The 14,046-nt window shown below is 34.1% G+C and overlaps 1 protein-coding gene across 2 annotated transcripts in view; it reads left to right on the top strand.

Moving 5' to 3' along the window:
- The window catches only part of LOC106871327 (phosphatidylinositol 5-phosphate 4-kinase type-2 alpha), a 114,213-nt gene extending 100,563 nt beyond the window's left edge, over positions 1-13,650 (top strand). Inside the window, exons 5-9 of one of the 2 annotated variants that reach the window (XM_089358918.1) lie at positions 7,247-7,393; positions 7,806-7,844; positions 8,610-8,723; positions 11,318-11,606; positions 13,043-13,650. In XM_089358918.1, coding sequence (XP_089215044.1) covers positions 7,247-7,393; positions 7,806-7,844; positions 8,610-8,723; positions 11,318-11,606; positions 13,043-13,224 — 771 coding nt within the window. In that variant the 3' untranslated portion in view covers positions 13,225-13,650. The remainder of the gene's footprint in view (positions 1-7,246; positions 7,394-7,805; positions 7,845-8,609; positions 8,724-11,317; positions 11,607-13,042) is intronic. The other variant, XM_089358917.1, reaches the window with a different exon arrangement.
- The last annotated feature ends 396 nt before the right edge of the window (positions 13,651-14,046 follow it).

The raw sequence follows: 14,046 nt of genomic DNA, 5'->3' as shown, positions 1-14,046 counted from the left end.
GTCCGAGACAATTTTGCTCTCTATATATGCATCAAGAATTTTGATTGAGCAAGCATAATTCATAAGAATTTGTTATTTAGCCCTAAATCTGCATTAACTGAGTAAACCTTATGATCAAAGACATTCCATCCAAAACCATATTAGGAAACAGATTGTCAAATGTGTGTGTGTTTTTTGTTCTTTTTTTTTTAAAGAGAGTAGGGTTATTTGAGGGAATTTGGTTACTACATCTAGTTGGTTGAATGGCTACATAGGGGCTCCCTCATTGGTTTATAGGTTTTTGTTATTTGTTAGGCTCAACTTCACATGCTTACAGTACCATTTGACAGGTACACTGCTCCACTCAGATACCTCATCTGGCATTGTCCTTGACTAAAAGTTAGATTCAGGTGTTGTACAGGTGTACAACCAGGCCTGTACTTCAATGTTTCTGTTTCATTAATCAAAAGTAGCCATTGATGGAAGAGACAATGATTGGTGGGCTAACAATGTGAAGAATTCTGGTAAAGATGGTGTAATATTCAATTTATCAGTGGTTTCTCTTCTGTTCCTATTTTGACAAAGTGAAGACCGAATCATAATAAACAAATCTGTGAATTCCAGTGAAATTTTCCCCACGAAAATATAGGCATTAACCAATAAAGAAGTCTTGTAGTGTAAAGAGTTAGATATTAGATATTATTTGATTGTCAGTTATTGTATCATAGGGAAAATATAGTACTTTCCGTTTATTGACAGCCAGTTTCTTATTTACTGAAGGATTATAAATTATCTTAGTGAGACAGGTGTAATAGTCAATCAGCAGACTTTCAGAATAGTTACCACTACCTCATAGAGAAAGAAAGGGCTTGGAATTGAGTGATTGTTTCCTTCTGTGAAAGAAATTTTTGTCCAAGACATTAAACTTTTAAATATTTTTGTCTTCCAATTCCATGCCCTTCTTTTGGTAAACTTTCACTGGTACTTTTTTCTATGAAGTAGTGATAGCTATTCCAAAAGTCCACCAATCAACTATTACATCTGGTTCATGATTGTGATAGTTTATTTAATAATCCTTGGCTGTTGACAATAGGTTTGTACAGAAAATATTCAAAAATATAGAAAGATAGGCAGAAAACTAAGGCACAGTCCCTGATTGGCCTCTGATGACTGCACCAAGTGAAAACCAGCTCCAAACTCGACAATCATCCCTCTGACATTGAAGTAGCAAAAGCCATTAAGCAACTATCCTGTGGCAAAGCTTTTGGATCAAATGCCATACCAGCAGAAATTTAGGAGCCATTCTTCAACAAAAGTTGATGCAAATATTCTTATCTTTATGGAACCAAGAAATTCAAAGCTGCTTCAATAATTCACATCTACAAGTACAACCATTATGGCCTCTGCCTATTGTTCACTGCTAGGAAGATCTTTGCCAGAGTTCTGAAGTATCTCATCAAACACCTTGAGAAGAGCCTGCTCTCAGAGAGTTCTTGTAGTTTCCAAAAGAGCTATGGCTCCATAAACAGGGCATTTACTGTGAGACAACAACAGGAGAAATACTAAGAACTACACCAATATCTATACACCACATTTGTACATATAACCAAGGCATTTGACACTGTGAGCTATAAAAGTCTCTGGATGATTATGCCTACATTTAGCTACTCGGATAAATCAACCATCCATTATCAGGCCTGTTTCACAATGGTTCAAAGGCTCATGTCCTTGATGATGATGATGATGATAATGATGAAACATTAGCAGACTTTCCAGTCAGCAATACTGTACAACAGAATCATATACTAGCTTTAACACTGTTCAGTATGATGTTCTAAGCAGTGCTTACAGATGCCGTCAGAGATAACTCTGCAGGTGTATGTATCCATTACTGAATAGATGGCAGCTATCATAATCTCACATGCTTCAAAGCTGAATGTGCTGTCCAAACCATCACTGTCTGTGAACTCCTCTTTGCAGATAATTCTATACTGAATGTCACCACTACAACTCAAGGGAAAATATTGACTGCATTTAAATATGTATAATCAATTAATGAGTTAGCATTTAATTTTTTTATTATTATTATTATTTAAAGAGGGTTGCAGATTAGCAGACTACTTAAGAGTGCCTTATGGTATTCGTTTTGGTTTTTTATGCTTTGCCAGAGCCAGCTTTGAACTTCATCCCTCTGAGGGGATCAATAAAATAAGTACCAGTCAACTGCTGAAATGGGATTCATCAACTTAGCCTCTCCTTGCTAAATTTCTAGCCTTATACCTGTTAGAATCTACTACTGCTACTGCTGCTGCTGCTACTACTACTACTACTACTACTACTACTACTACTACTACTACTACTACTACTACTACTGTTGCTGCTGCTGCTGAGGCTAACAGAATTGTTAGTCCATTGAATAAAATGCTTAGTGGTAGTTCTTCTAGCTCTTTATGTGTTGGGCTCGAATCCTGCTGAGGTCAGCTTTGCCTTTCATCCTTTCAGGGCCAGTAAAATAAAGCAGTAGTCAAATACTAAGTTCTATGTAATTGACTTACCCATTTCCCTTAAAATTGCTAACCTTATGCCAAAACTTGAGACATTTATTATTAATTATTGTTATTTAAAGAATACTAAATATTTCATTTATTACCATGTCTGTCACTTAGTTTCATTGTGGCATCAAGCATTAATATCTAGTTACAGATTCATAACAATGTTATTAGAAAAAACGAAAAGGATTTTATGATTGTTATATGACATTCAATTTTATCATTATTTTTTAATCAAAGATTTTCTTTAGTGCAACCAAACTAAAAAATATCCACTCTGACAATGTAAATCCTCCGCATAACTGAAATTACTCTAACAGCAACTTATACTCACTTAAAGGACATTGCATAACCAAGAACATACCCACAAGGCTACATTGATTAGTTTCATGGTTTTGTTTCTATATTGGCTTCAATGCATGTATCTATAAACAAAGATGTTACCAACAGGTCTTTTCACTTAACGCCCTGCTCCTCACAGAAAAAGCTAGTACTTCCACAATCAAAATATTTATAGCTTCTCAAAGACTAAACAAATTTTAACATTTCATAGAAGATTCTGTCAAGGGTCAAATCATACAAATGAAATTAAAAAAACAAAACAAAACAAAGTGTGCCAACTTTGCATATTAGAAAACACCAAGATATTCTTTACAAAGCAATTATTAAGTAGTTCAGGACTCATCTCATCTATTAAGTACAACACTTGTACATAATTCATTGCAACATTTCAAACCCTTAGACTTCTTAAACATGTAAATCCTTACAGCTGAATATAATTAGTAATCTTCTGTAGCCCAAATGTTTTATGTTTAGTCATACGGTAGTTGATTACATAAAATTCTTCAAACTACTATAGCAGATAAGTAACAGCAGTCTGTCATTTCCTGTTTATCACAGGCACACTATACCTGGAATATTAATACAATAGGAAAGTGATACACTGCATGGCTACATAAGCTCTCAGTATATGATGACCTCACTGCATTTCCTCCCTTTTGTTTGTTCAACCATTACTATTCCCTTCCACCTCTCGTTATACCTGCATTCAGTACTACCTTCCACACTTAAAAAAAACTAAACTGCTATAATTAGATAAAATTTTGTCTTTTTTGAGAAGTTACTTTTAATGGTGAAACTTCACAAACTAAGCAATCGCATTTGATATTAAATATTTTGAATGTTTATGTCTTGCATACTTTGATTGAAACCATGCTGAACCACAAGCAGTGAAGTTTGTCATTTCCCTGTCAACAACAAATTGTCTGCAGATACATAGATGATATGTTTATACCTAATTATGGTTTCTTTGAATTTTTACTCAGATAAAATATACTCTAGTGAGCTTATAGCCACCAGAAATGGTAATAATATAAAAAATATTAGTTATTTAGATGTCATTTGAGTAATTAAAGGTAATAATGAAATATGTACTGACATTTATAATAAAACAAATTTTGATTTCCAAGTGGCTTCAGTGCCATGGGTCAGTAGTAAAATTCTTTCTTTTATTGGTTATGGTGTTTTTGCAGGGCAAATTGTTAGATATAGTACTTTTATTAATAATGCTAATAAATTTTTGGAAAGAATAAATTAACTGTTAAGGCATTTAGTAAAACAAGGGTATAAATATGGTAAGTTGGTTAAAACTTTTAATCGCTGTTTAGGTGGGAACCTTGTAATTTTATATAAATATTGGGTAATATCTAGTCTTCAGCTTAGCAAATATTTAAGGATTTGAAAGGTTTACGATTCGAGTTATTTGCTTACTATGTCACCAATATTGAGACAGTTGAGAAAGTAATTACACACTGTGTCATAAATATTTAGTTGGCCTTTTAAATTCTTGGTGAAGGAACCTTGTGTTTGATTAAACATGTAAGTGTTAATACTTGTAGTTTTATTAAACAGTTTAATTAGCTTTAAACATAGCAAGATTTATAATAATAGTTAATTAGAAGTACTTTTATTAGTTCTTATTTAATGAAATTTAATGTTTATATTAGTTATTGGTAATTTAATATTATAGCGTGTAGTGGTGATATAGTAATGAGTATGTAGTGTTTTATTATTAACTTTCGAATGATGAAACAATGTATTTCACTCATAAAAATATTAAATTAATTTCTTATTTCTGTATTGCCCACAAGGGGCTAAACATAGAGGGGACAAAGAAGGACAGACAAAGGGATTAAGTCGATTACATCGACCCACAGTGCATAACTGGTACTTAATTTATCGACCCCAAAAGGATGAAAGGCAAAGTTGACCTTGGCGGAATTTGAACTCAGAATGTAACGGCAGATGAATACCGTTAAGCATTTCACCCGGAGTGCTAACGTTTCTGCCAGCTCGCCCGCCTTTTAAATTAATTTGTATCATGTTTTGTTTTGGAGAGATTTTTATAAGACTTTAACTTTCATTATAGTAATATCTATGGAAGACCGGTGGGATTATTATTTGTATGGACTTAAAGATTGGTTGCAGTTTAGCATATAATTTTGTTATTGCAGTTTACTATTAATACAGATACAATGTACATTGCTTTGTATGTCCCTTTGTTGTAGTTTCATTAAAGTTAGTGTTTAATCCTGCCTATATATTGATTGATTGAAATAATGTGGTTATTAAGCTTTAACTTTTATATCGTACTACAGAAGATGGTACGGATTATAATTTTGTATGGCTTAATAGAGTTGTTGTTGTTGTTGTTTAGTTACTTGTTTAGGAGTGGTTGTATTTACTTATTGAATTTATTTATTGATATGGTTGGTACACAGGGTAAATGTGTTTGAAAGTTGTGGTTTCTTTGTTCCCAAACAACACTTATTTTAGTGCTGTTGACACTGTCGGATTGAATGGTAATGCCCAGGTGTCGAAACCATAATGATATCCGTGGGGCAGCCGATGATGGAGGTATGTTGGATTGTTGGTATGGCTGTGGAATAGTATTATAACACATCCTTTTGATATATATAAAGAACACAAATGGCATTTAAGATTTATGACAGCTGTTTCAGTAGAATTTTATTGCTGTATCCATAGATTACATCATAACATAAAATGCACCATCTTGAGGTAAAATTTTAAACAGGCAATATGCCAAGCAGGTGAGATTTCATACATTGAACATGACAAAACTCAATGTGCTTGGATAATATGTATAAAACCCAACACACACAAATGCATGCGTGCGCATGTGTATTTTTCAATGAGGCTTCAGGTCTTAAAATGGAAACTGACAGCTCCTCTACAATTTCCCTTATTTAACCTGAGTATCCAAGGCTAGATTTGTGTCTGAGAAGCCAACCCCAGTATATTAGTCTTGTATATTTTATTAGCTCTTCCGATTGATGGAAAACACAGACTACTACTTCAGTTGCATTTGAATTTAGAATATTAAAAAAAAAAAAAAAAAAAAAAAAATGCCTAAATTATTAGCACATGACTACTTTTGTTGAACTCACTTATTGAAGAAATAACTTGAGTCACTCTCTAGGAATATTTTATTATGTAATTAAAAAAAATATCAGTAATATAATATTGTATGATGTAAATAATAAAAAGTTCCTGTAGTTCGGAAGATAGCAAATGAACATTATCAGATTTATTGTTTGCTAACCCAAGGGGGATAACTTTCACTTTCTGACATTTTACTCTCTCTCTCTCTCTCTCTCTCTCTCTCTCCCTCTCTCCCTCTCTCTCCCCCCCCCCCCTCTCTCTCCCTCCCTCTCTTTCTCTCTCTCTCTCTCTTTCTCTCTCTCTCTCTCTCTCTCTCTCTCTCTCTCTCTCTCTCTCTCTCTCTCTCTCTCTCTCTCTCTCTCTCTCTCTCTCACACACAGTTTTCTTATTCTTTGGTCCGTCAAAGACTAATCATAAATTTTGTCATTGACATCAGAAGTAAATCTCAGGTGAGAACCACTAATATTCAGCAGTGAATAAACTCAGTGTTATTTAACATGGAAGAGTGGATGACCTTGTGATCACAAGTTGTGAATGGACTTGATATTTAACTGAAAGAATATTGATGAAGGAGAATGGGGAAATTAGTGGAGATTAGTTGTTGAAGTGAAATATTAATTATAGTATGGCATTGGATAGTCTAGATGTTGTTGGAATATGTAGGGAGAAGTTTGCTTTATTGATAGAGTGTAGTTTGATCATCTAGGTTGTGTAGTCAATTTTAGCATCATATTAAATGTGTATATTAAGAGAATGAATTGGAATAGCCTCTTACTCCTCTCTTCAGATCCCTGGTAAGAGATCTGAACTCATCACTGTAAGTTAACATAATTAATCTTTTATGCTGCTGTACTGCACCTCATTATGGTATATATTTACAGCCAGGTAGATTGGATTGCTGAGAGTTGGTTGTTTTAGCCATGGAGGTTATTGATGCAAAAAGCAACTATTGGCCTTTAGACAAGTTTAACACCCTGTCAACTTGACCTGTAGTGATTCCTTTAGTTATGTTTGAGGATAATAAGTGGTCAAGCTATGGCGTCAGTATGAATGTTTTTTTTATCTTTCATGGCCTGGTTTGCTTATATGGATCCTAATATTCTAGAAATATTTTGACATAGATTATAACACAAAAGTAATGTTCTAGGTTATCTCTACATCTTATTTTTAAAAAACTATTCCTTTAAAACAAATGTAGATATCAAAACTTGACCTGCTGTACGTTTCTGTAATTTTGTACATTTCTATATTTGCAGTATATTGTTGAAATACATGCACAGACGTTGTTACCGCAATATCTAGGAATGTATCGGATTACTGTCAATGATGTGGAGACTTACCTTGTTGTTTTAAGAAATGTCTTCAGTCCCAGGTTGACCATCCATAAAAAGTATGATCTCAAGGTTGGTAATGTGTATTCTATATCACTGATTTTGTTAGTGCTTTATTATTATATAGAGTATTAATGGTAAACAGAGCTGAACAACTATGACAATGGGTAATGTCACATATAATGCTAACTTTTGCTTGTTATAAATGTTTTCTAGGTTGATACTGCTGGAAGTAATTTTCAGTTGGCTTTTTATTCCTTTGATGAACTTCCTATTCTTACTGAATGCTTCTTAATGTTCTGCATCTGAGAAATGCACATTTAATAATTTTATTTATTTATATATTTAACCAAAAATTATTTTGTGTAATTTTTTTATAAGCTAAGGACACCCTCCAACTTTAAACCTATATATTGAAGTGGAGGATTTCGTGGCTTAAAATCTGCCTACTATGAAATACTTTTCACATTTACATTTATTCCAGGGATCTACTGTTGATCGGCAAGCAAGTGATAAAGAGAAAGTAAGTAGCTCTTATACTATGATTCATTTATTCAGTCTTTTACCGGTTCTGTATTTTTATTGATTCTAGAGATTGAACTGCTAAGTTGTCTCTAGCAGGTATATTAGGTCTCAGTAAAGTGAATAGACAACAAGTCCTTTTGTTGGGTGTCCTACTGATATTGTGCATGTAATAGTCATAATTGTTTCTAATTTAGGCACAAAACCAACAATTTTGAGGGAGTAGGTTAGTCAAGTACCATTGACCTTAATACCTGACTAGTGCTTTATTGTGGCTAGAACTCCTTTGAAAATAGATTTGCTTAGTTAGGGCTAACATGAGACTAAACAAGAAGTATTGACTTCTTGTTTAGTTTCATTTATTGGATATAGTGAGACATAGATTTTACAATTTAGATAAAGATGCAGTTCTATCATGTACATCAATATAGATTAGATAATGTAGTCTTGGTTGTATTGTACCAAAGAAGTAGGATAATGAAAGCTGGGCTGCCTTTGAATTTAAGTTAGCATTGCCTGAGCTGATCTAGAGCTAAACAACTTCAATTGTTACTTATATTATCTGCTAAAAGCAATATGGTTTCTGCTGTATAGATCTTCCAATACTTTTCAAAACTGGCAATTATGATTTTTGGCAAAATTCTGCAAGGCTTCCTGGAAATTCTTATTTTCTACTTAAAACTTAGAAATAAAAAAATAAAGAACTGAAGCATAAATTATTTGTAATCATTGTACAGATTGTTGAAAGGTTTGATTTATTTTGCAGGCAAAAGACCTCCCAACTCTGAAAGATAACGACTTTGTCAATGATGGTGTCATCATACATATTGGAGCTGCAGAAAAAGATATCTTTATGAAGAAGTTGAATGCTGATACTGAAGTAAGTAGGCAAATGGTCTCCGCCCCCTCCTCCCCCTCCCCTCCCCCTCCCCCCTCCCATCCCATCCCCTCCCCTCCCCCCTCCTCCTCCCCTCCCCTCCCCTCCTCCTCCTCCCCTCCTCCTCCCCCCTTTCCCCCTCTCCATCCTCACTTCCCCCCTCCTCTCACCATTTATTGTTACTCTTATCATGGCAGCTGCTGCTGCTCATAATAACTGTTTCAAATTTTGGCACAAGGCCAGCAGTTTTGAGGGGAGTGGGAGTGTCGATTACATTACCCTCAGTGGTTGACTGCTATGTATTTCATCAATCCCCGAAAAATTAAAAGGCTAAGTCAACCACAGTGGAGTTTATAATCCAGAGCATAAAGAACTGGAAGTAATATCACTAGGCATTTTGTCTGACTTGCTAATGATTCTACAAGGTCACTGCCTTAATAATGATAATAATAGTAATCATAACAACAACAACAATAATAACAGCAATTTTGAAGGGAAGGGTAAGTCAATTAAATTCACAGTAGTACTTCATTTGTACTTTATTTTATCGACTCCTGGAAAGATGGCAGGCAAAGTTGATCTTGGTGATGTTTGAACTCAGAATATAAAGAGCTGGAACAAATATCACAAAACATTTAGTCCGACTGGCTATCAACTCTGCCAGTCCCTCAATGATAACAATCTTCAAATATAAGCACAAGGCCAGAAATTTGGGAGGGAGGTTAATTGAATACATTGATCCTATACAATGAATGATTTCTTTTCTAATAATTACATCTTGCTCTTAAACTTGTTTCAGAAGACTATAGACATTAAATTTTGAATATCCCTGTGAAAATTCTGGTGTCCTATCCAGGGGAAATTTTTGTTTCTCAACTGCATAACACCATGTATACTTAGGGTAAAAAAATTGAAAAATTGTATCTCCATCATCATCATCATCATCATAATCATCATCATCATCATCATCATCATTTAACATCCATTGTCCATGCTGGCATGGGTTGGATGCTTTGACCAGGGCTGGCAAGCTGCACCAGGCTCTAGTCTTATTTGTCAGGGTTTCTGCTGCTGGATGCCCTTCCTAATGCCAACCACTTTGCAGAGTGTGCTGAGTGCTTTCCATGTGGTACTGACACAGAACTCTTGAAAACCAATCCTCTTCACCAGCAGGCGTGACCTTAATACCGGGAAGAGACTGCAATTGTTGTTAAGTGTCAGTATTTACTTTTGATTTCTTAGTGTGAAGCAATTGATAGATGATATATCTCTTCCTGGAGGAGATACCAATCCCTTTCTCCTTCACTTCCTCTCTTTCTCTCGAGCAACATTCTCATATCTGGGATAACGGTGCCAAACTCTTTTGGCTCTGTGGGCTGGATTGAAGCATAAGCTAGATCTGGGTTGGAAAGAGTAAATTATTCTTAAAAAACGCTGTTCATAATGTGGGCCAAAGTAAATTGACGAGAAAAGCCTAGATGCATTATAAGAGCTTTAGTAACAATAAAGGGAAAAAAGAATGAGGTGTTTGCAGAATGTGTGGACAGGGACGTGTAGAAAGAAAACTCATCCACACACACACACACACACACACACACACACACATTTATATAACGCAGAGTAGATGGACAGGGACAACTGACGAAGGGTTATACTCTTTATGTTGCATGTCTCGTTTTTCTGTTTGTTTTTTTTTTTCGTTGTTTGAAAAAAGTTCGTTTTCTGTTTTCGTCTTTGTTTTTCATTTCTCATTGTGTTTAATGTTTTTTTGTGATGTCCTGTACCCATATATGCATGTATGTATACATATAGATGTAGGTATGTACATATATGTATGGATATATGCATATATATATATATATATATATATATATATATATATATATATATATATATATATATATATATATATATATATATATCCCAGAGCATAAGTGGAGACAGAAATTCTCCAAATGAATACAGTTTTGAAGATTATTACTTCATTGAAATCTTGCTCTGTTTCACCTGCAAAAGCTTTCAATATCATTCATTTTACTAGAATCAATTTGAACACATGCATAAATTTGGGAAAAAAGAAGGGGAAAATGTTTTTTTGTTCAGCTTAGCATTTATTGACAAAGTGAAGGGAAAATAAGTCACATCTTTTAGTATATGGATTCACAATCTTCTTTTTCAATGATTGAAAATAACAAAACCTAGATCCCATTACACAACTGGTAATTATTTGATCATGCTTGGCAAAACTTGAACTCATAATATCAAGGAATGCAACAAATTACTGAAGTATTTAATTAGCTATTTTACTATTACTTACATTATTAGAGAACCGTAAATTTATGGTGGAGGATTATAATTATGTTGATGTCAGTCCATACTTATTTTATTTGATTTCATTGATTTCCAGTATATGTTATGAATCTACAGAGCTTGTAATGAGACTTGGATTCAGAAATGTAAAACCTCCAACCCTTTTAAAGTTGTTGTTGCTGTCAGAGTTTCCTCTTAGAATTGACTATGTTAATCAAACTTGCATCGACCAATTTTTGTTCTTTGTTGAAGAGAAAGTCTTACTTTACTTCTTTGTTTCTTTCTAGTTTCTTGCCAGTTTACACTTGATGGATTATAGTTTAATTGTTGGTATTCATGACTGTGAGAAAGCTGAACAGGAAGCATTTGAAGCTCAACTAGAAGCCGAAGCAGAGGCGGAAAATGGAGAAAATGCTGATGGGGAAGCTGATGATGGACTTTTAGAGGAGGAAGAAATTAATGATGTGATGGGAAGTGTACCTACTCCACCTGATAGTCCCCAAACATTTGTTGGACAACCATTCACCGGAGAAGTTGATCCCAAAATCGAGATTTTTGGTATAAAAAGTGAGAAAGGTAATAAAAGTATTAAAAATTATTAAAAATTAAACTGTTTTTCTGCTTTTAAGTTTACATTTTTATATATTTGTCACATCTCTCTCCTTTCTCTTTTTGTCTTATATGTATTTATGTATGTGTATATATATATGATATTTCTAAGCATTAACCTAGAACAAAAAAGGAACTCACCCTTCCTCTACTAACACACACACACACACACACACACACACACACACACACACACACACACACACACACACACACACACACACACACACACACACACACACACACACACACACAACTTTGATTTTTAATATTTTGAGAGGATTATAGTGATTTGTATTGGTCTTAATACATGTTTGGTACCTTTATTTTTGATTCTGGTTGGATTTGAACTCTTGTATCTAGAATGTAGAGAACAAAACAAAATATGCATTCACTTATGCCTGCTGCCTTTTCTCATAGTGATTTCTTAGGTCTAGAGCCAAACATTTTCTGGGTGTGTGTAGTCAAAGAATTCAACCCTAGTACTCGACTACTTTTGGGTATATCAACTCAGATAAACTAAATAACATTAAGCTGTTGTAATTTATGATTTTTATAGCGAGTGGGGAAGTGCAGTTGATTCAGCCTGGTACTTAACAATTGCCGAAGGGTGACACAAAAATCAGTACTAACGATAAAAGTTGATCAATGCATTAAGAGAATTACATTATAGCACAAAGTTACATAAATTACAAAAGATTATCTTTGTTTGCAGTGCTCATATTTTGTGGCTGTATTTTGTCTGCTGGGTGGTTGGTGTTAAGAAGGGCATCCAGCTGTGAAAATCCTGCCAAAACAGACACAGAAGTCTGGTGCAGGCTTCTGACTGGCTGGCTCCTGTCAAACTGTCCCACCCATGCCAGCATGGAAAGCGGATGATGATGATGATGATGATCACATGATAATCAAAAGCACTTTGAGAGTTATTGCTTGCATTATTTAAATGTTATAACAAGCCTCACACCAATTTCTGTTGCTGACATGGCAATAATGTTCTAAGTATTGACATAGTAATAGCAAGTGACTGTTGTAAAGAATTACACTGACTTAGTGTTGACTTTTAATCCAACATTATGGCAGATCCTGACCGTGTCCGTATCCACTTTGTAATTTGTACAACAGGTTTTATAAGAATATTCAATGATTACATATAAGGATAGACATACCCATTTTAGAAAATGATAATGCTAGGTTCTGTTAATATGCTTAGTGTATTCTTTGAAAATATATGTTAGCTTGAAGCAATTTTATGTATGTTTTCTAAGAATTATCCTGTTCTTCATGAGTTTCAAAAGAAATGTGTTGATATATTTATCAAACTATGAATAATAACAATAATAAAAATAGTAATAATAATATGCTGAATTTCATTGACCTGTTACTATTTTTTTCTTTTTTTGCAGAAGACAAACAAATCATTTATTTCTTGGCCATGATAGATATCCTTACGAAGTACGGCATGAAGAAACGGACTGCTCAGGCTGCAAAGACTGTAAAACACGGTTCTGGTGCCGAGATCTCAACAGTGCGCCCTGATCAGTATGCCAAGAGGTTCTTGGAATTCATTGAGCGTTCAATTGAGTAGTGGTGGAGAAATACATAAAAGGAGAGAAAAAAAAAAAGCAAAAAAAAAAGATGGTGGGTGACTGGAGGGAGAGGGACTTGGACCATTACCATCCCTCCCTTCCTCTTGTTTTTATTTGTCTGTCTGTCTCTGTCTGTGGTTCTGCAAAAGACACACACAAACAAAACTACATCAGACTATAACTATCTATGTGTTACTGGATGGTGGGTGGAGGGGGTGTCCAATAGAAGCAACCTTTTTTTTTTCCAACTTTTTATTTTGTTATTTCTTCCTCCATCCAAACTTTTTTTGGCAAATGATACACACACACACACACACACACACACACACACACACACACACACACACACACACACACACACACATCTATATATCTACACACAGACATATATACCAATTCACGCATACACTGACTTGTAACTTTAATTACCACCGCGCTCTCTCTCGCTCTCTTCTTATACATGTATGCATATATATATATGTATATGTATATATATATATATATATATATATATATATATATGTATATATATATGTATATGTATATGTATATATATATATATATGTATATATATATATATATCCATATTTAAAATGGTTTTTTTCTCTTTTCAATTTATGAGCCCTCCCCACTCTTTTGTCTCATCACTGCTACTGCTGCAAAAAAAATTAAATAAAAAAAAAATTAGGCAAAAAAGAAACGTAAACTATAAAGCAAAAAACTGACACCCACTCCCTCTTTTAAGAAAGAAAGAAAAAGAAAACAAAGAAAATGATGATTTTTTTCGTTTGTTTTTGTTGTTCCTTCTTTGGATTTTGATA

The sequence above is a fragment of the Octopus bimaculoides genome, chromosome 10 (genome assembly GCF_046866305.1).
Source record: "Octopus bimaculoides isolate indiv1 chromosome 10, ASM4686630v1, whole genome shotgun sequence".
NCBI lineage: Eukaryota > Metazoa > Mollusca > Cephalopoda > Octopoda > Octopodidae > Octopus > Octopus bimaculoides.
The sequence above is the reverse complement of the archived record's forward strand: the minus strand, read 5'-3'. Positions and strand labels throughout refer to the sequence as shown.